General features: G+C 35.0%; 2 protein-coding genes across 8 annotated transcripts in view; one reads left to right on the forward strand and one right to left on the reverse strand.

The window, feature by feature from the left end:
• LOC124305701 (guanine nucleotide exchange factor DBS-like) overlaps positions 1-3,282 on the reverse strand; it is a 43,766-nt gene extending 40,484 nt beyond the window's left edge. For 3 of the 5 annotated variants that reach the window (XM_046765363.1, XM_046765364.1, XM_046765362.1), the window contains exon 1: positions 116-275. Coding sequence is in view for 1 of the 5 variants with exons in the window: in XM_046765360.1 (XP_046621316.1) it covers positions 2,757-2,913 (157 nt within the window). In the remaining 4 variants the exon portion in view is untranslated. Of the gene's footprint in view, positions 1-115; positions 276-2,756 lie in introns of those variants that run through there. The other 2 variants (XM_046765361.1, XM_046765360.1) reach the window with 2 other exon arrangements.
• A 2,474-nt stretch (positions 3,283-5,756) lies between these two features.
• LOC124305699 (neurofilament heavy polypeptide) overlaps positions 5,757-23,527 on the forward strand; it is a 41,031-nt gene continuing 23,260 nt past the window's right edge. Inside the window, exons 1-4 of one of the 3 annotated variants that reach the window (XR_006908418.1) lie at positions 5,757-5,931; positions 18,957-19,092; positions 21,330-21,504; positions 22,488-22,777. Coding sequence is in view for 2 of the 3 variants with exons in the window: in XM_046765358.1 (XP_046621314.1) it covers positions 5,925-5,931; positions 18,957-19,092; positions 21,330-21,504; positions 22,488-22,777 (608 nt within the window). In the remaining variant the exon portion in view is untranslated. The remainder of the gene's footprint in view (positions 5,932-18,956; positions 19,093-21,329; positions 21,505-22,487; positions 22,778-23,527) is intronic. The other 2 variants (XM_046765358.1, XM_046765359.1) reach the window with 2 other exon arrangements.

Consider the following 23,527-nt stretch of genomic DNA (forward strand, 5'->3'; position numbering starts at 1 on the left):
TTTCCGTGTCTAATAATTTTGAGACCTTCTCATCATTCCGTCTTTTAATAAACCCCACTGGGAGAAACGGAGATATTAAAATGAATAATTGAAATGTCAACAGAAAAACACTTACGAAAGGATGCAAGCCACCAGACCAGAGCCAAGTCTCTACAGGATTGAAGGGTCTTCCAAGATTTTGATCTCCTTATTCATTCGCTCTGTTTTGTTTCGTCAACCACAATTCACAGATCCTCCCCTTCGTTTCTCTGCGTATTGAGCACGTCTCGAAGTCGCTTCACCAGCAATAATAATAAAAAATAAAAAAAAAGGAACAACTTCACGTTGTAATTTTATTCGATCTTTAACCAAAGATCAATGTATTTGAATAAACCAACAAGGATTTAACACACCGCAGATTTTATTCATAACTTAAACGGTTAGGTGGCAGAGAGACACCCGTCAGCAGCAACGTCTAGCTTTCGAATCGTGCCTAACCTTAGGGTAGGTTCAGATGGACGCGAACCACGAACAGGCATCGACCAATTGGAATTTGGCCCACTCGCAATTTCGAGGATTCTCATTGGCCGATGGTACTCGGAGCTCGGCGTCACTGTCTCCCTCTGAACCTACCCTTAATCAATAAATTTCGGTGTACCCTGTACGTACGCATATATGCCGTGCCAAAACGTGATACCCGGAGCATACTTCTTCCCGCTGCTGGTCACCGGCTGTTTGACAACGGCCATTGACCCCACCACAAGGGTCAAAAGCTGCGGGAGTGGTGGTATGTCGTTCGGAGTGGGGCAAGGCGCAGACCAATTAGAATACATTGCGCGACGCCGCAAGCCGGGGAAACATGTGACCGTCAAATTGCGCGCGGGTGTAGCCTTGTGGCTTGTCGAAAATCGCGCCACTCGTTTTTGATGCTCCCACGAGTCGTCTCGAACGTTTGAACGAGGACCCATTCGCTTGGAAATCGAAATAGAAATGATTTCAATCCATTGACATTGATTTACCTTGACTTCCAGTGATTTTCCAGTGTTTCAGGCAATTTTTAGTGACTTCCGGATTGAATAGAAGAAGTAATCACAACTAATCACCCAGAACGTTGGAAAGTAGTTGAAAATCAATGGAAATTACTCGATTCACTGGTAATCAAATAAATGATTTCAAATCACTAACATTGATTTTCATCTTATCATATGATTTACATGGATTCCTAGTGTACCAACTGATCACCATTGGTTCCCAATGATTTTATATCCTACTGGGCGATTTCCAGTGATTTCCGGATTAGATCGAGTCACAGTTAATCATTGTAAAACGCTGGTAATCGACTGTCTAGAACATCACTGAACATCGTTTGGTAAGCTGGAAATCAACGAAAAGAAACAAACCAAGAGAAACCGCTTAACATCGGTGTTAAGATCAAGCGAAATCATTTTCCATTTACCGCAAGACTTAAACAGTGATTTCCATGATCTCCAATGCTCGTCTCGCGATTTCTTCAGCATTGTCACGTAATGTCAAGTATAATTCTCAACTATTCTCACAATAAATGATTTGACCTTCTCACAATTGATGTCTCATCATTTCAAAAAAAGAAAAAAAATTCATTCGGGTCCTGTAATCTCCAACTCTATTGTCAACTTTTAAATTTATGACTGCTTTGAGCGGATGGCACCTCGCCCCGAGGTGCTTGCGAGAAATTGCATCAATTAATGCTTCGGCACTCGAATCGACCCAACTTTACCGCTGTAACTGAAGTGGGGATAATCGATTACCGCGGTTTGGCGTCGAGTAGTGGAAGCTTGAACAGTTTGATTTCAGTCAACGCTATTGTGGTCTACATTACATTATGGTCAGTCGCTTCTGCACATCTCATATTCTCCAATATCATGACCTGACCAATATCATGAACTGCAATGTTGCCGATGCGACCGTCCTGTAGATGCCATTCAAGAGGAACGACTGGACCGTTCGTCCAGAACTCGACAACAGCTTTTTCGAGCATAACGAACTCGGCCAGCCACTGATGCGGAAATAATTTATTTGCTGTTCGTCAGCCAGACGAAAGGCCAAAATGTTTCTGCGCAAAATATTGGATTGAGTACCCAGGGCATAGAATGGTAGAACATGTTACACTGAGTACATACAGTAACAATGGCTCAAGGTGATAATTAAATGTCATGTCCATTCGTCGTTGCGTAATCTACGCTCTTGTATTGTAACAATACACTGAACACACTGCATGCTAAACTGCTTATAGTCCGTTTATTCGGTTCAGGCCATTGGCGTATGCATTGAAAATTGGTGTAAAAAATTCTGGGATGAAAACATTGGGCTGTTTTTGGATTAAGGGAATCTCTTCGTTGGTTGAGCAAAACGGACGGTTGGATTCGAAATCCCGTGATGTCTTCTTTATGAATAATTAGTGCCAGGTGAATGAAGATTTAATCGAGAAACAGTTGAGACATTGATTGTAACTACGTACAATCTGTATAATTTACAACGTGTCTACAAGGACACAATGAAAAGAAGAGGGTGACACCCTTGCTGAATAACTCGGCGCACAGCGCAACGAGCATGCGCGTTGATGCAGCTCGCATCAATTTTTAATAGTTCATACGGCATCAATTGTTATACTTCGCTTGACGAACTTAAAATATCCACATCACCTACAGCTAATGCATTATCCCTGTTTCAGAGAGTAGAGATAATTTAATGTTCAAACCCTAACACGAGTATCATGTATTTTCTAAGGCAATTCTTACCAGCCTCAAGAATTTCCAGATCGAAGTTCTCGATACTGCTGGCATTGTTGTTGCTCCGAACTGATCTGTCCTCCATTGCACGAGTAGCACTTCTTTTAAACTGTTCCAAGAAACTGTCAATTTGATTCTCAATGCTGGCTGCTGGTGAACTGGCCATTTTATAAATATATATATTATTATTAACGATGGTATTTCATCAAGTTTTCTTCAAATTTGACGCGGTTTACGTTTGTCTATCGTGTCTGATAAGTGGGTGTACACATGTGTACATAATATGCATTTCCACTTTTTTGACGAACATACATGTATAATACATATGTATATATGCGGTGGATAGGCGCGTGTTGACTACATTTTAGCGTTACTGGATAATGTTGATGTTAACGAGTCACTCCATGATATTACTGCCGCCGCGTAACATCGGTTCATCGCACTGCATGGCCCCGGTACAATGTTACAAATATGTTTATATTTGAATGTCAAAAATTCTATACAACTGGCAGACCAGTTGCCAATTGTTCCACGACTTCCATGCGGCAGGTGTCGCGGCAGGTTCGCATTCCCTCGCTGGTACGCATGATTTGATAAAGATGGCGGCACAAGGAAGGAAATTCAACCTAGCACGGCTTACCAACCGAGCAAACCGCGGATCGTGGATACTTGTTTATGGCAAACAAATACACTTCTCGCCGAAGGCCCATTCGCCTAAGAAAGTCATAAATTCGACGTTGGGAAAACAAATTGTAAATCAAAGGAACTTGAACTCAACATTCACTCATATGCTTGTAATAGTTTTAAGATCACGAGGAAGCAATCGAGATATTTCACTGAAGCTGACTTGCAAGTCTTGTTGTAAAGGATAAATTGTTTCGATCGATCATCAATATCAATTGCTAGCGTTTTCCATTGGTTTCTATCTTATCATGGGATTTTGTCGATTGCCAGTTTACCAATTACCGATTTTCATTTATCTTGAACGATTTTACAACCTTTCAGCTGGATTTCCGTGGTTCTATTCAATCTAAAACTCGGTGGAGATCACCTAAAGCGTTGTATAATTATTTGGAATTAATAGAAATCATTTGATACATTGGGAACCAACGAAAATCACATGATAAAGTAGAATTCAGTCTATAAATCGTTTGAAATGAACGTCAATGAATTGAAATCATTCTATGATTTTCTATCGAATGACCCCTCGATTTTTTCTCTCGAAACAAAAAATACCTTTACAAATTTTGGACTCTAACGAAGCCCTTTATTTGTTCTCCTCAAAAAATACTAATTTGACCACATACCGAGGAATATGTTGTTACGATTTCACACTGACACGAGCCAAGAATTCATTCAGATGCTAAACGTTTAATTAGCTTAATTTGTCCTTTTATCTTCCGTCATTCTTTAGTTCGCGGTACCAACTAAAATCACTCGGTCACAGATGGATAATTTTCAGCTGTTCTATTTCAAAGTAAGGAACGGAAAAAATTGTTGATCATTTATAACAGATTTTTTATGTTACTTTACAGTATAAAAATGTAAGTATCCCTGGACACAATGGAAAACTATGAGAATACCTTATAACGGCTTCAATTATATTTTTTCTCCAAATGACAACCCGATATGAACATTTGTAAAACAATTCTCAAGTATCCATTCATGCATATTCTTTACTTGGCTTTAATGTAATTGCACCGTTTTCGGAACCATAGAAAAGTGGATCATTTGTCTGATTTTGTCGAATAATTGATCATTTTGTTCACGAATAACTCTACAAATTTTAAACATTCATTTTTTCTTGAGCTCGGCATTCAATAAAATAATCTGGTTTATACCTAAAATCGGTAAGAGTTAATATACGTGATGACCTTGTAATTCAACAAAAAATAGATTATTGCCATCAACATTTATGGTTCCCAGACGTTTTCTTTACAAATAATCCACTTTGGACAAAGCTTTTTTGTCGAACAATTAAGTTCTCGTTAACCAAAATCATTTCAGAAAGCTTTACATTTCCAAGAATTTGTGGAACAATGTGATCTATATTCATGTTAATTTTGATAGTATGGTCCTTGAACTGATATTCATCGAATCATATTTTTTCCGTCAAAGCGACATTGTTTAAATCAAATTAAATGTATTCAACTTTATCGGTAATATGTTTTGAACTTTGTTTGTATAGTGTTATTATTTCAACGATGTTTTGACCATCGCAAATATCCTTACAAAGAAATTTTTACACCACAAAAAAAAGATTGCTCGAAATATGAATAATAAACAGATTGTAAGTGCGATAAAAAATAGTGTCATACATAATATTTCATTGCTTGTGGAGTCAAGTTTTAGGTCGGTACTCATTGCGATTTCTGATATTGTTTTCATCAGACTATTTAGTAGAATTTTCACATTCAAAAAAAAGTGACTTATGCATTATAAAAAAAATCAAGTACTTGACCTTGAGGATTTACAGGCGTGTGGGTGGAAATCGTTCTGGGTTAATAAAAATTATATAATTTGTTCTCTCATTTATTTTGAACACTTGTGTAAAATTTAGAAACGGTTGTCTGAACCATACCGGAGTTATTGTACTTTCAATTTTTCGCGAGTTTACATTGATCCTTATTGGAAACTGTCAGGCTTCATATAAAATCATATACAATCATGAAAAATGAAAAGCAAAGTAAATCCGTTATGATTTAGACAATCGCTTTCAAAATTTACGCAGGTCTTTAAAATCAAAGTACGAACAATTCGTATAATTTTCATTAATCTAGCGCGATTTGAATACATCCTCAAGATTCACTAAAAAATTAAGTTCACTCGATGATGCGAGGATATTTTCTTCAAAATGTATATTCGCGTGAATTTTGAGCGAAAGAGATAGTTGAAAAATTCGCCAAGTCCATTCTCCTTGGGTTCATTTTTAAATCTTGTACTCGAAGCCGGATTGGCAGTGTCGGCGAGTTGGTCGGTCGGTAAGGCTTGCACACTTGCACGAGACTCGGTCGATAATGTAGAACATCACATCACGTCGCGGTTCGTCACTCGTGTCGTGGCGCTGACAGAGTGAACACTTCTGTCAGTTACACGGGGTCTCTCTGAGTCGTGGGTGTGTTCTGAGATAGATACTGGAAAGAATTTAAAATCGTTTGATTAACAAGACCAGCAACAATGGGCGGTAAGCTTCATATCGTACTAATTATCACCAGCCAACCGAGTCCGTCTGACATTATCGATTTCATTCACCACTTCCCTAACCAACTTTCGGAGAGGACCCGGCTAGTTTCGGTCATGGTCATGGACATGATTGGGGTTAGACCGATTCCCGCTGCGACCGAATGACCTTCAAACCGAGACGATTATTAGTGTCGACGCTCACAAACCCCGCCGGTCCCATGCTTGATTAATTAACGATTAGCAGACGGTTCCTCTATTTTATTTTATCAACAGCGTTTTTTTCCTTCTTCATACTATGTACTCGCATTTCAGCTTGTGGTTTGATACATGCCTGGCTATGTTGCTCGGATCACACGTTATGATAATTATTCCTGATTAGCTGATCGCGTGGTGTTGCTTAGCGATTTTGGCATAATCGTGTCGCGTAAACTATAAAACATAGTTTATAAATCGAATTCTGCACTGCATGCTTATTTTGTCTAACTTGTTGAGGAATTTGGATATATTAAGCACCCTCTCGAGCTATTTTTAACAATTGACACGAGATTGTCATCTACATGATTTATGCAACATCAGGCGGACGGTGAAATTATGCCATAAACAACCGACTGACGCGTACCGGTAAAACATGTTCTACGTTCATGTTTGTAGGTTAATAGTATCTTTATAGGCCGATAATCTGTTGGGGGGGAAAAGGAAGAACATTAGTACGTGTATCGCATATTTAGCATATGTATGCGTTATTATTTGTATGCATAAAATGGATACATAATTAATGATGGGAAATGTCGTACGTAAAGAGGTGATAGCATAATGGATTTCTATCAAGTAAATCATTATTTCGCAGTTATAGGATTTTATGAAATTCAATGAGCCGTAACAAAGTTAAATATTCACTCATAATATTCGACAAATTCAACTTGTTCGAAGTCATGCTAAACTTGCAAATTAATGAACGTTCTTCAATTTTTATATGAATTTAAAAGTACAGAAGAAAGATTTTGTTCGAGCAAAGTTGCATACCTCGAAAAAAATCGAAACAAAACATTTGTCGATTAATTGTTATTGTTGTACGTAATATCTTCGTTCATCTCGTCTATGATAATGAATGAGGGAGAGTGTAAGAACAAAACTGAACACACGGTAACTTCAATATTTTTGTATTATTTTTTTAATAATAATAATCAAAATACAACTGGAGATACAGGAAAATTTTGGATCTACAACGAATGCGAGTTTGATCTGTTCAAACACTGAAAATCTGTGTGCACATTTTATACACATCGTTAAAGACGTCTCGAGGATCTCGTGAGGCCGTTGAATTAAGACATGGTCCTCTTAAAATCGTCTTAAAATCCTTAATTTTGCATTTTTATTACAGCTAAACGTGATTATCGAGACTAACAACAGACTTCATCCTTCGTTTCTAGTACGTGATCGAAATTGAAAAGCAATTGTACCAAAGTAGCGAAAACATAAAATTACTGATACTAAATGATGTTCAATATAAAATCTTGGAAACGTCATTCTCATTTGAAATTGAAAAATACAACATACGTCTCACGAGAATTAAAATAGAAAAACCGATAACGAATCAATCAGAAAAAAAAACAAGACAGCTCCTATTACATATCATCTGCTGTGATTTATCTATCGCGTTAATTATCGTCTCGAATTAGTGCGGTACTTCAGCTTGCAGTATGTTCCAATTTTATTCCTGGGAAGAGAGAAGCTCGCATTTCTTCCGATCTTAAGCCGGCAAGCGATGAACGTCGAGAAGTAGTAGATTTGACTCCAGGGTTTATTCCTGGCGTTCGCAGTGAAACGGCCCCCTGCCAAATGCCGGATATTTCGTTGTTGGAATATCTCGTATTTTTAAATGTTGTCTTCCCGTATTTTTTATCTTCTATCAGGCCAAAAACACCGCTGACGTATATTTCTTACGCGCGAATTAAGGGGGGAGCCTGCTTTAGAGGCTTCATAAAATCTATTTTTTTTTTTTTTTGCATAAATGTCTTCCCAAACTATCCAAGAATACTTCCCTAAAATTTCAGACGCATATTCGAAATATTTTCGGAGTTACAGAAGAAATAGTGAGCAAGCGTCGAGCAGGTATACGAGCGGTTTTTTAAAGTTTTTTGAAGAGTCTGAACCAGTTTTTTGAAGTTTTGAACCAGTTTTTTGAAGAGTCTGAAGGGCAAGTCTGTGGACCAGGAATCGCTGATTAGCATATTAATGCGGTAAGTTCAAGAAAATTACGATTTTTTATGTACGAAAACTTTGACGCACGATTTCTCCGTTTTTCCATTTTTACGCTTTTTCCTAATTGGCGGGAAAGATAGAGAAAAAACTAAACGTCCTATCGAAACGAGACAAATTGCATTGTACTCGGGATGAAATTCTCTTCTAGTTGAACCTAAAAAACCTTAAGAAATTCAAGATTAACCCACTTTTTAAACAATCTAAAGTGAATTCTTTTCCCAAGAAAGATGAATTTTTTTTTTTAATTTGCGAAAAATTGTTGAATTTTTCACTTTTTGTGGTATTTTCTTGGTTTAACTAGAAGCTATACTATTGAGAAGTAAAAATTTTTTTGGTTTCTTTGTTTCAGATGGAAATTGCGACCTGCACCTTTCCCGCGGCACGACAAATGCATACTCGAGACGCCTCGGTGAAATGCTTGTACCGGGCATAATATGACATGTATCCTAATGAAAAAATTCGAGAAGACTGTTGAAATACATAACAATAAACCCTGAAAGTTTCGTTTTCATCGGATATTTCTTTCCTTCCCAAAAAAATCCTCGTAAAAACCGATTTTTGAAGCCTCTAAAGCAGGCTCCCCCCTTAACACGTTCAACTATTATAAAAAAAAAACGTGTCTGCTTTACGAGAATGAATTGATAATTCCAGCTGGTTTGCTGTGGCAGTTATAGAGAAAATCCAAACTGTAGAAAACGAAATGCATGTCATGCGTGCGATATGTTCATTACATATTAATTTTCCTGCCTGTAACCTCATTTCTTTTTTTATATTTGTGTCATTTTCTGTGGGTAATTAGTAATTCTATTCTGGTGTCGAGTCCAATAATTTCCGGTTACAGCTATGCCGTTGCAGAGGTGTGGAAAATGTTTCACAGTATGAAATTCTACTTTTAGAAAAAACTTGAAAAATCTCGAGCGAAAGTTGACAATGTTTTGTTACGAGACAGCAAATTAATGTAAATTAATTCAGTTTTCTTTATCGACGAACTTTTTGAACGTGTGCAAAGAAAAGAAGTGAAGGGGCGAAAAAGTTTAAATAACATTTCATGATGCCCAAGGAGTAGGTCAAAACAGCGTGGAATAAACCATATGTTTGTTGAAAAATGACGTATATACATTTTGCTCTGAAATAGCTCCATCCTTTGGCAACTGAACAAATCAGAGTAGGTGTATAACCTATTCGAATTTTATTTTAACCTCTACGATCTAGTTTCTCACATTACATACCGTATGGATTTTCAACAACTGTCTTCAAATCAGATTTCTTAATCCCGAAATGGAAAAACAAAATTTTGGTTCAATTATCGGTGTTTTCGGTTTCTGTTAATCGTGTGTTCGATACAGAATCACTGTTTTTCTCGAAATTACTCAGATTTTTACAAAGAGAAAAGTAAGGCGAACGATAACATAACTGAATAGAAAGTACACGTCCAGCGATGCTCGAAAATTTCTGAACGAAAGTTCGATTTATGGGGAAGATAGTGAGAGCTAATTCTTTCATTGAAATTCGATCATAAACGATGAAAAAATAAACTTTATTATATTCTTATTCCTTCGTCACAAGCTAAAAATATATCGATGAGGTTTAAGGGAAAACCGTTTGTTGAGTTGACTACATGGGTGTGAATGAAGAATGAAGAAGAAAAGAATTTCGTCATCTGTTTATGCAACGTGAAACTTTATACAACTGAGCCAACCTTGCAGATATAAACAATTGTTTATGGTCGACGGATTGAACTGCCAAATAAGAAATGTGTATTATAAAAAAAAGTCTTAAATACCTCTTCTACGGATACTTGCTGGAATTCGAAACAATGTATACAGAGATAATTAATTTCATTGAAGCAAATGGAAAAATTATATCTTGAGTCGATTATGAAAGTCTTTCGTCTATGAAAATTCCTGTGCCATCTCTCTTATAAAAATCCAAAAGTGTATTCTAGAAACTAGAAAAAGTGCCAGGTCTTTCTTTTCACAGTGTTTTCGAAAAACTTGTGATATCAATTTATTTCACCTATTTTTTCTTTACCGGGCTCAATTTTTTCACAGTTCGATAGATATCGTTTGAACTTAATTGAAACAATCTTTACAAATTTTTAGGCAATTCAATTCTCTATCAAAATGTCTGTAGAGCAAAGTCTCTACTTTCACAGTCTACAAAATATTAGTCTTTGACATCAATATTGTGTAGAAATGCAGTTTCAATCGTCTTTAGTGGCTAAACCATTCACTTCGTAACATATACACGCAAAGTAAAAATGCGTAGGCAATTCGATTCTCTCTAAAAATTTCTATGAAGCAGTCTGTGGCTTCAACGGTTTCCCGGTTATGCATCTTGAAAATCGTTTTTTCGTAAAACTTTATCTTCAAACGTCTTTAGTGGCCAAACTGTTAATTTGACAACAAAATTTCAAATTACGTTTTTGCAGAGAATTGTATTTTTCTAAAAAATGCTTTCAGAATCAAGCCCATATCGTTAAATGCGACTGAGTAGTAACCGTTTGAAGAAAAAAATTTATCCCCCCCCAAATGTTATTTAGTTGTTGTTAAATGTTGTTTATTCTTTTTTTTTTGTATGTACAACTTTCTCAGACGAGGGCGATAAAAAATGGCTGTTTCGGAACAAAACACTGAACAAAATCACTCGTTGCTAAAAATGGCCAATTTACAATTAAGCGGGTATTCTAGTGTAGGGGCATGAATTTGAGGTGTTTTTTGAAGTGCTATAAACAAAAAACAAAAAATATTTTTACCATCCATTTTTTATCAGGCGTTTATTATTATTTCACGATTACAAAAAAAAAAAAAAAACAAGTCAAAAAATACAAAATTGAAAGTGCTATGAGTTGTTGAAGTGGGGGGTACAAAAAAAATGGCGCGCCAATGTTGTCACGATTGCAAGCATTTTCAAAATCAGAAAAAAAAAAGAAAAAAGATTATTAATCTACATAAATGCAGCTATCGTACTAACTAAAAAAAAGTCGAAAAAAAATTTTTTTTTGCCAAATTACGGCTGTCCGAAAAAATAATACGTTTTTTTTTAAAAAATTATTATTTCGTTATAATAATAGTTCGTGCGATAGAGACATGTATTGAGAAGATTCTCACCAAATTTCAAGTAAATCGGTTCAATAGAAATTGAGAAATCATGTCAACCGTTTTGAAAAATGTAGTTTTGAGAAAAACGCGTTTAAAGTTTCGAGTAAAATTCGTTCCAGCCGCGCCAGTATTGAAGACGTGTCACTAAAATAGCTATATCTCTGAAAATAATTGAAATTTTGACTTGTCCTTTTAAGGACACATTCTTGAAAGGTTAAGCTTTGAAAATATAAAAAAAAAAAAATCGATTTTTTCAAATTTCTACACTAGAATACCCCCTTAAGCGCAGCTTGACCCAAGGCAAGGGATGCACTGCAAGCGAACGCGTACATAAATAAGTATATAAAGCGAATAAACGCGATGCATCGTCGCGCCTATTTTCTCGCAAATGCATATACGGCGCATCTATTATGGGCCCAAAGTCGTTGCGTGTAAATATAAACTGAGTCTATATATAATATACATACCCGGTCGTTGGGCACTGTCTAGTGTCTCTACGTCTCCCTGTATCAGGTTTCACCACGGGTATCATGTATAAAGTACCTTGCCTATCTACGACACGCGTTTTTACAGTCTCTCTTTTCACGTCAAGTACAGACTGCAGGTTCTGGCTCTTGGCTGGACGATGCACTTTCAGAGAATGGACGGCGAGTTGATTAATTATTATCAAGTCTCTGGGCGTCTACCCAGCTTTTCTGTTGATTCTTTTTTCTCAATTTGTAATCTGAACTCCTTATCGGTCAGGCTTGATCGCAATTTCAAAATGTAACACTGATTGATAATAATTTTCTAAAATTAGCCAAAGGTTGCGAAGTTATTGCTTTAACCCTTTGACTCGTAGTGGTAAGTATTCTGACCACCTATTTTGTAATCATTTTTCATTTTTTTTTTATGTTCAGAAAACTTTTCAACATATTTCTTTCCGATTCTTTGCTATTTCTGACAGTACACTGATAGGTTTTCAACACTCGAGAGTAATTATTGAAATATAATGTAAATTATTATTATTGGAAACAAATTTATTGACAAAAATCGCGAAAATTGAAGCAATAATTCGGTTCACAGAAAGTTACCCTTTTATATGTATGACATATTTTACATAAATTACGTGATAAATTATAAATTTTTAGGATCGCTGGTTACGAATCTGAAATCGGATTTGAAAAATTCAAGATGGCGGGTCTAATCAGTGACTCTGCAAATCCGTGCATAGAGTTTTTTAACCACATTCGATCAAATTTGAAATTTTCGTCCACCATGTTGGATCCACCATCTTCAATTATTGAAACCTGCTTTCAGATTCGTATTCAGCGACCCCAGAAATCGTGGAATACTATTTTGTTGTAAAATTTGACTCAGCGCAATAATTTACGTATGACTCAAAGCGTTGAAAAATTGAGTGGAAGCTTTTTGCTTATTTTCTGCGAATATTTCATCGGTAACTTGAAGTGATCAAGCCTGATTGAAATCTAATTCCTATGATTAACATTTTTTATAATAATTTTGACGAATGAAACTTGAGTATGAATTATTGGAGAGTACAGAATTATTCAAATTACAGCTAAACTTCTTGAACTTTTCTCGATAAATTTTGTTACATTCAATCTTCAGGTACATACATTTTTAATATTCTAACGTTGATAAAACCTAACGAGAATATCGATAGATAATTACAAGACACATTCGTATATCGTGACGTTTGTCAGGAAAAACAATTTGTAAGTTGTACTGAAACGTGTTTCAATTTTTTCACTTTGAAAGTATTTGTACATGCTATTTACGGTCGATTTTCATAAATCGGCTCATAATCATAATCAATTTGAATGAAACTTCCCATTAAACTTTGTGCAAAAACACCGAAATATATTACTTAAATCGAAGATACTCGTTTGAATTGAGTTTGAAAGAAACCTGAGTAAAAAATCTCTTTTTCAAAAATATACAATTTAATATATGTGTAATAATAAGTATAGATAAATATTACTTCAGGTATTTTCAACGTATAATTACGTAGAGATATATTCAATATATTTTGTACGTATATCAACGATGACATGCCGCATATTTAATTTATGTATTTATCCTAAGTATAACATCAAACATCTGGTTATATATAAACGACTGCAACTGTGCAATGTGGAAGAGCAATGAGGGAGAAAGAGAGACAGTGGACTGACAACTTTTGCAAATACGAATCACTGCACTGTGTGCTTTGATATTTTTTTTCACATAACGTAATTACATTCATTCGCGCGTTGGTTCATTGATTAGTTTTATTGCTGGCGATATTGATTGTGTAATTAATTATACAGTCCACTACAATGCGGCCAGTTATACATAGTATGATAATTTATCACTGCGATTTGCGTAATACAATGGATATATATATATTATATTGCTGCCGTTTTTTTTCTTATCTCTGTATAAATTATTTATTTATTCAGACTTGGAAATCTTAGATATTAAGTTGGAAAATGAAATCTCAGAAGTGATAATTTGGAATTTTAATCTCGTCCCTGAAATTTATCAAGTTTTTTTAATTTTATGCTCCGATAAAATATTTGTGGGTAGTCAGAATTCATCGTTCAAAAAATACAATGAATAAATTATTTGAAAAAGACACGGATAAAGTTTAAAAACGAACTTTTCATTCGAGTAATACTCGTACTTTATGGATAGAAAAGATTGGAATCATTCGATCTTCGCGTGAAGAATTGCTGTGGTAAATTCGTATGATAAGCAGTGAAAGCTGAATCAGTTTGGCCATAATTTTCCTCTATTTAGTTGAACAAAAATTGAATAGCAAAAACAACAGATTAAAAATCACGATTACAATCCCATACAAAATATTTTCATCACAAAGTTGACATTTTCAAATCCAACCACAAGTCATAAAAATTTAAGAAACACCGAAATATCCCTCACCTTATTTAAGTAAAAAAAAAGTCAGATCTCGAGAGCAATTTATTAAAATTTGGTTTAACAGATACCCTTTTACAGCAAGTTTTTCAAAGAGGAGTGAAAAAAAATGGTTCCTTCCAAGCTATAACGTATGAATCTTTGCATTCAATTAACGTGCGCCATGCGTCGAAAGAGTTTCGTCGTCGAGTCGAAGTTTCTTCTTTGTATAAAATATGAATGGCTACATAACTTCGTTTAGTTTATGTATGTAATGCGTCCGCAACGAGTTTCACAATGCCGAAGAAAAGGCAGAAATTCCAGGTAGGTATATAGAGTGGTCGAATGTCTGAATAGGTATATATAGATTTGGACTAAAGCCAATTGCGTTCTCATGTATCACTTTTTTCTATCCTTCGAAGACTTCGTTTCTTATATATATATAATTATATGTGCGTAATTCACCTCGATTTTCTTACCTCCCCAGCTTAAATTCTTCGCAACGGTTTTGCATTCGGAAACATAATCATTCATATGCATGCTCAGAGTGATTATCTATCGAAAGAATGTCCTTTCGTCTGCTGTAATGCGCATGCGTTAAAATTAAAGAGCAGTTGTTTGCCAGGGCGACCAATCGTCATGAACGTAACCTCAAAAACAACCGTCAGTTGCGTTCAACACCCGACAGGTGTCAAAATTTTTGCGGTTACGTACTTGACGGTTGGTCACCCTGGCAAACAACTGATCTTTGATTGTAGCGCTTGCGCATTACACCACGGTAGACGATGGACCAATCAGTCGATGAATAATTAATCTGTACGCATATGTATTAGGGTGTTTCGGAAAAAAATAAATTGCGATTTTACAATGTGGCAACCCCAAATAGGTTTGTTTAGGTTAAAGGAAAGATTCTGGGAAAACATGAGCGTCTTGCGGAAGAGACCCTCTTCGTTTCATTTTTTTCTTTTTATTAGATTTTTTTGAATTTATGAATAAAGGAATAGAAGTGATTAAAAAACATTTTTATTGCTTATTTCAATCGAAATATCATGTAACGTCGTATAGAAGACCCACGGTTGTAATACCAAGTCTCCAATTGATTATCGAATTATAAAAAAAAGTAATGTAAAATAAAAAGAGAGAAGTAAAATGAGCAAGTTGAAATATGCTGTAGCCCTTCAATTATTATTTCTTGCACAAATTTATACCCAAAGATCCAACCTAAAGATCACGATTGCTAATATAAAAATATATCGAACGGGAATTTGATTTTCCTAGGTTAAAAATTTATATTAAATTATAGTAATTTTATGAGTTAATTGAATTAATAATGAAAAACTCATGAGATACCTACAATTCTGAAACATCAATTGGAGACCTAATATCAAAAGTGTGGGTCTCCTTTACAACGTAAATTGATATTTTAATTAATATAAGAAACAAAAAAAAAAAAAAAAAATTATTTCATATTACTGATCATAAATTCGAAACACTGTAAAACAAAAAATTAAAAATCAAATGCGGCCGATCTTCCATTTAACGTAAAATGCTTATCATTTTCCAGAATCTTTTCTTTGGCCTAAAAAATCGTTTTACGGATTGCCACGTTAGAAATTCGTAATTGTTTTTTCTGTAACACTCTAATATACCGGGTGTCCCATTTTAATCTTACATCTAAATTATCTCGAAAAATATTGCTCTGATCGAATTTTGTTCGAAACAAAAGTTTTAGAGTTCAAAGGGGGACGTTCAAAAAAAATTTTGTTGAAGGTCCCAAATTTACAATAGCGACGCTACGATGGCTGACATGGTTTTTTTTAAGGGAAACCTAACTTTTTTTTGTGACAAAACAATGCATTGCATTGAAACTAACAACTTTTGTAAGAAACATTTTTCGATTCAGATTGTGGTTTTCATGTTGGAACTCCATTTTTCACTATTTAGCGCTGTCCGGAAGGTACCATACAAAACCCAAACAAACCCAAATAAACCCAAACGAACCCAAACAAACCCAAACAAACCCAAACAAACCCAAGCGCTAAATAGTCAAAAATGGAGTTCCAACATGAAAACCACAATCTGAATCGAAAAATGTTTTCTACAAAAATTGTTAGTTTCAATGCAATGCATTGTTTTGTCATAAAAAAAAGTTAGGTTTCCCTTAAAAAAACCATGTCAGCCATCGTAGCGTCGCTATTGTAAATTTGGGACCTTCAACAAAATTTTTTTTGAACGTCCCCCTTTGAACTCTAAAACTTTTGTTTCGAACAAAATTTGATCAGAGCAATATTTTTCGAGATAATTTAGATGTAAGATTAAAATGGGACACCCGGTATACACGTATATTCGCTTAGTTATCTGCGTTATATATTACCGCGTTGCCATTTGTATAATCGTATAATTATCGTGATTACTATCAACATTGAGACATCATTGTTACGTTTGTCGTTATTTTTTGTTAAAGAGTTGATTATAATTCAGGCGTACAGACTAGGTCGAACTTCTCTTATCACTAATTCGACGAGCCTTGAACTCTGAATACCATTGGCATAACTTGAACAGTTCTAATCTTGCAAAGGTTGAGTATTATTTAAGTTGCAGTGCAATATTTTACACATACAGCCGATTATACTTTATTCGATGTCGAATAACTCCGGATTTCGATAGGTGATTTACACATGTGAATATGTATATAACCTTAGGCACACTCGTATATATTGTATAAACGCGAATTCGAACGCTACACATCCGGTAAATTTTTGGCCTACCTCCAATCGTCACAGGCAATTTAATTGCGGAATCTATAAATTACCTGTCATCTTTATCGACAGGAAATGCCTTCGCCTGTCTGAACACGTGTCATTTATTGGTACACCGTAAAAACTTTTAAATCAACTGTTATATGTATGCGTTGAATATATGTACATAAAGTGTATCCACATGCCCACCCGTATCTATATCAATACTCGAGGCAGAAAAATCGAAATTGCAATTTTTTGATTAATGTCTATTAATATATAACTAATAATATATTACTATTAACAACCTCAAAGAAATCACATTATTGTATTCATTTTTTTTTTTTTTACCGTCAAATCCGTACAGTTCGTCTGATTGTAATGAAAAAGAGTTCGTTTTATTCATGAATGAATTCCCTACGAACTGTCTTACACAGATTTTTATCGTGAGCATATCGGGAGATGTGAAAAAAAAATTAGTTTTACAATCGTTACAACTATTATGTATGAAAAACTTATGATTCGCCAAGAAATATGATAATTGATGGTCAAAATTGACATAAAAATGTAATATAAGTGAAAAATTCACCTACAAATAAAATAAGTTTATTGTTTATCAGAATCGGTTGAACAACATATTTTTTTGACTTAAATAAATAGTTATAAAAACAATCGTAAATTATATAATGGGTTGTTTGCATGTAGAATTCAGCGTTTTTCAATTTTCTTATTGGTACTGCAGGGACTGTTTCTAATTGGATGTAAAGAGATTAGCTTCATTCAATCGTACGTTATATTGATTATACAAACGAAAGCAGAATGTGATGAAGCATGAACCTGAAAGTCAAAAAAATTTTATTTAAGCTTGCGATGCATTGAATTGGCTATTTTTCTATTTCTTCCAGCACTTTGGTATATTTCATCAATTACAATGTAGCTTAGCCTACATGACTTTTCCACAGTTACGGAAAAATAATTTCGAAACATCGACTTTCTCTTGTTTTCACGTAACTTGAACATATTTTTTTATAAATTAAAATTTGTTAAATAATGTTCGTAATGTTTTGAAAACGTTGAGGAATGTTTTTCTTTGAACAAAAATTTTCAAAATACCGAAATAACTAATAGAAAAAATATCTATGCATCATCGGCCCAATCTTAAAATAATTGCTACCAAAAACCTAATTATTTGTAATTTTTTGAGAATTATCAAAAGCGAGGAACTTGAAGCAGGTTCAATTATTTAATAATTGAAAAGTGATCAAAAACCTTTTGTCACAAAATCCATAAATATATTGGTGGTTTTAGAGATGCTACCATCACCTACAAAAGTTTCCACAGATTTGGCATAGAACAGCCCATATAATTTTCACTCATTTGGCCGCTGTGATCAAATCTATTTTTTACTTGGCGGTCATTTTTGACACTTACAATGTTTTCCCCCTTTTACGCAACACAACGCGTCATAGAATTATTACAGCGTTTGAAATACGTCTTCAAGACGTAGCTACGGTATAATTTATATATACGTACTTATTGTTAGACGTCCTTTTTAGATCAGTATTTTGGACACATATTTCCTCGGTCTCGTGTTTATGCTATTTCAAAACAACTCCAAAGACTGTCATTTTCTCTCTCAGACTTTCGACCCCGCAGATTCATCTCTTTTCTATTTCCCTAGCAATATTAGAGGTATAGGTATACTATAAAAAATACCTTGCTAAATGTAATAAATATATGGCAACAGCAAAGTTGGCTTAATTCAAATAACTTATTCGGTTTCATTTGACAACCTAAACTATCCTTCTATGAACACTGTTTTGTTCAATCAAACGACAAGTTTTTTCAACCATAAGCGAAAATAAAAAAAATTTCACCCGCCATATTTGGTTAATCCCTAAAATCATTTTGTATGTATACGACTATCGAATTTCAAACGTGTGAAACAAACTCAATAATTGCTTGCACATTTTCGATTATTCGATAATATTGTATTAAATCGTTTATTCTTTGCCACGTTTTTTCAGGTTTCGCATGGGTGACGTTGGCCACAAACGATTCTTACTCACTTGGAGCTTTGGTTTTGGCGCATTCCCTGCGCCGGGCCGGTACCAAGCATGATTTGGCAATTCTTATAACCCCGGGTGTCACTCAGGTTATGAGGTAAGTTTTACACTTGCATTGGGATCAATTTGGTGCACAAGTATTATTTCTATAAGTAAAATCACACGGTTATCACCAATTCTGTGTGAAAATTTTAATTGAAAAGATCTCCAATTAATTACCTTTGTAATGCGTAAACTGAAAAAAATGCTATTATAAATTACTCTTGCGATTCACGTTTTCTCAATTTTTATATTACCATTATAATTGTAATATTAATTTATTCTGACAACAGGACTCCGACATTTATAATTATTGACGTTGAATGTCAATAATTATTCAGGAAAAAGCTCGCCGCTCGCGCTTGTCAATTTCAGATTTTTCAACATCGACAAATATATGAACAATCAATTCGAAAAATAATTTTCGCGATACAATCACGTGAATTCTGAATAACAGTTCAACTGTACAGTCGACTGAAATGGAACTTTATCTGACACACCAATGTGCAAAATTTATTCGATGGGGATAAAAGCAGATATAACGTTGTAAATTAATTTTCCTAATCAAGTATTTCGGTAATTATGATGCTAAAGTTAGTTTCCGTTTAAATACTAGATACATTAACTTTAACGACGAAGCCTCTTTTTTGTTGAAAAAAAGCATTTTTCTCAATCAAAATGTTTGAGAAATTACACTTTTTACAAATAGAGTTTCTCAATTTTCATGCCTAAATAGAAAGTTTTTCAAATTAAATTATCTAGTGGAAACTTGCTTTAGAGTGCGTTAGTGTTTTTCAAATTATTTCAGGACTTTTAAATTGAAATTGAAGATGTTAAAATAAATAGCTAATAGTAATAAATAGCTGTCAAAGGGTTAATTCAACCACTTAATTTTCTCAGGCGATGTGTACTAGCTTTGATCATTCCTATCTATCACTTTGATCCGTAGTGGTGACAAAATTTAACGTATATGAAGAATCCCATGCCAATTAGACTAGGTTTGGAATCACCATTTTCCATTTGGTTTGAAACTTTTTCAGCTGATAGTATAAGCACTTTTCAAGTTCGATTTTCATTTATTTTTCTATATAAACATGAATACTTAAAAACCTTTTCATAGTCCGAACTTTTTTAAAATTGGTTTATAATGAAGTCATTCATTTTCATTCTTTTTTTTTAGAAAATATTGGATTCGTAAAAATGGATGTTTGAAATTTTTGAGAAAAATTCTCTGCTATCTTTCAATCTGTAAAAAACATAAATAATACTAAAGTTACTTACATATATGGAAGGTTAAATTAATTTGGTGACTGTATTTTATCGTGCTAGGTTCTTTTTGAAAATTACAGTGAATACATTATACTAACAATTAATACATCGCAAAGGTATTAATTCATTAATATTCAGTGAGATGAAGCTTGATTTGTACGTCATAGTGAATGCGGTCAATGATCATTGGCACCGATCCTATGTATTTAATTGTAAACACGGTTGGCTTAATTGTTTACAAACAAGTTCATTTGTCAATTTCTGTGGTAGCAATGTCAACCACGTCTCGCTACAATTCTCTGGCGTTCTGCCCGTCTTGCACTGACGATGAAATCTGATTGTGTGACAATAGATGTAATGTATACAAGAGTGCATCCTATGACACTATACTTATAATAAAGCAAATAAATCGCAGTCCGCGTCATTTTAATTTTTAATCCCTGCCATTGTACGTTTATTTTGTATTCCAGAAATTTTATTTTTGATGTTATATTGGTACTTTTCTCGTTTTGTTATTACGGGTAATGATGAACTGGAAAATACTGAAGTTTTATACGAGTAAAAACTATGGAAGTATATTTCATATGTGCTGACTCGACCAAATTTGCACCTCGCACAATTTTTAATATGCAGTAGGAATTTTTTCAGGTGATTTTAGCACCTGTTAAACCTCTATCATTTTTTTATGCATTATTTATTTCGTTATGCTAAAATTTTCCAGTTATGAATATTTGAACATTTTTTTCTTTATAAAGCTCGGAAGAATAAATTCTCAAAAGTTGGCGTTCGTTGATTCTGAAATCATTGTGTAATGTAAAATTCCGGATTGTTTCATTTTCCCATTTGATAAATGTTTGTCACGAATTCTCGAATCGCGATGAACAAACTTACAGTTTTTGGTTTGTGGAATCTTGAGATTCTGTAAACTGAGCAGTTTACTATAACTGTTTTAATTCATTCTCGATATTCGTATGAACCTAGTACTTATCTGACATTATGAACGTTATTTTTTTTCAAATTTTACAGGGAAAAATTGGCCTCGGTATATTCTCTTGTCCAGGAAGTAAACGTCCTGGATTCAAAGGATGAGGCCAATCTCGCGCTCCTTGCACGACCCGAACTCGGAATCACATTCACCAAATTACACTGCTGGCGGTTGACTCAGTACGAAAAATGTGTTTTCGTGGATGCCGATGCTCTCGTAAGTTACCCAACAATTATTAAGAATTTTGGTTGACCGAAAGTCAATACTTTCTGTTACTTTTTATTACGAAGGTTTATTTACCAAAACGTCATATTCATAAGCTATGAAGATATCTTTGAAAAAATAAAAATAAACAAGTATTCGAATTGTGAAGAGAAGCTTAGATATCGACGCTTCATTTCGCATTGCTTCTAAATTGTTAATAATTTGGCAGATTACTTCGATTTTACTTCACAATGGCTCATTTTATTCAAAATACTATTTTTCACGAAGTCACTGAAATGGAATTTCTTTCTTTTCAACAGTTAATGCAATATTGCCATTTCTTGATCATAATCGATATCATTAAATCGAATCTATTCACTACACTTTTACCAACTAAACGATATGACATTAAAGCATCCATATTTACAGCGATTAGCTGACGGTTGAATGACCTAACGCGCATGCGCAAAATTTCTAGAGCAATAGCATTTGTTTCGTCAGGTCGACCAACCGTCATAAGTTCAGATGACAGGTCACCGCGATGTATGTAACCTTAAAAATGTTGGGAGTTGAGGACAGTTGAGGTTACGTACATCGCGGCGATCTGTCAACTGAACTTGGACGGTTGGTCAACCTGATAAAACAAATGATGTTGCTCTAGATTTTTAGCGCAAGCGCGTTAGAGCATTCGACTGTTGGCTAACGACTCTCTATAAGCTTTCATTCATAATACTAGTTCTGTATCTTTAAAAAGATCTTCACATCTTACCAATACAAAAATTTGATGAATACTCAATGTACGACTGAATCGTAATAAAATCAATAAAAAGCATCGATTTTTGGTTTATCAACCTCCCTAAAGATACCTAAAGATAATTGATCCCTGTGAATTTCATAAGTAATTCTTCATCGATTTTACAATACATGGATTTATTTTTCATCCTTTTTCTTCTCGCTGTCCTATATATAACCTGACGTTCTCGCACATTTAACAGGTTGTCAGGAATTGCGACGAACTGTTTGAACGAGAAGAGTTGACAGCAGCACCCGACGTCGGATGGCCGGACTGCTTCAACTCGGGAGTTTTCGTATTCAAGCCGTCGCAGCAGACCTTCGCTTCGATCACTTCATTCGCGGCGGAAAAAGGTTCGTTCGACGGTGGTGACCAAGGTCTCCTCAATTCGTACTTCAGTGATTGGGCCCACAAGGACATCTCCAAGCATCTACCGTTCATCTACAACATGTGCTCAACGGCAACTTACTCGTATCTGCCTGCCTACAAACAGTAAGACGCTCGCATTTATTTCAAGTGCAGTTATTTCATGCCTGGTTCCCACACCGTCACGTCATACTTACTTGCGTTAAAAAGACGCAGCGAAAATCAGCAGGCTGAGTTATTGACTTCGCTTGCGCAAAATGCAAACCGATGATTGGTCAGCGATATTCTCGCCTACAAGACAGGGGAGCCAACTTACAGCTCGTTTAGTTATTTGGTTTAGTCATGGCCACGGTCTTACATACAGGTCTTGCGACTCTGAGTTTCGACATGGGCCTCTTAACGTGTCAAGCCGCTAGCGTCGCTGCGATCGAGGGATGCCCGGTGCGACAAGGATGATGATAGTCGCGCTCGCGCGTCACATGGGCGTGGAATCAGTCGTCAAAGGCTTATTCAAACATTGTAGGTTATGTTGATGCATCCCTCGATCGCAGCTCCATCTGGATTTTTCTTCAACAGAGAAGCCACTCTCTACCATTGGAATTCTATTGAGTCGCAAGACCTGTATGTAAGACCGTGGTCATGGCTTACACCACGAAATGTGAGATTGTATCGAAAATGAATCCCTATCTACAAACATTGATCTTTGCTGCTTATTTGAATACGTATTGTAACTTTTGACTTATTTTAAAATAATGAGTTCTCCGATAAATAAAACAAGTGCAGCAAAACGCGGAAAATATAGAGCAAATTGTGTATTTTAGAAAGACGTATTGTCGTATCAAAGTCTTGAGACTGACTGTTTTACAATAGTAGTGG

Source organism: Neodiprion virginianus, chromosome 5 (assembly GCF_021901495.1).
Source record: "Neodiprion virginianus isolate iyNeoVirg1 chromosome 5, iyNeoVirg1.1, whole genome shotgun sequence".
In the NCBI taxonomy this organism is placed as follows: domain Eukaryota; kingdom Metazoa; phylum Arthropoda; class Insecta; order Hymenoptera; family Diprionidae; genus Neodiprion; species Neodiprion virginianus.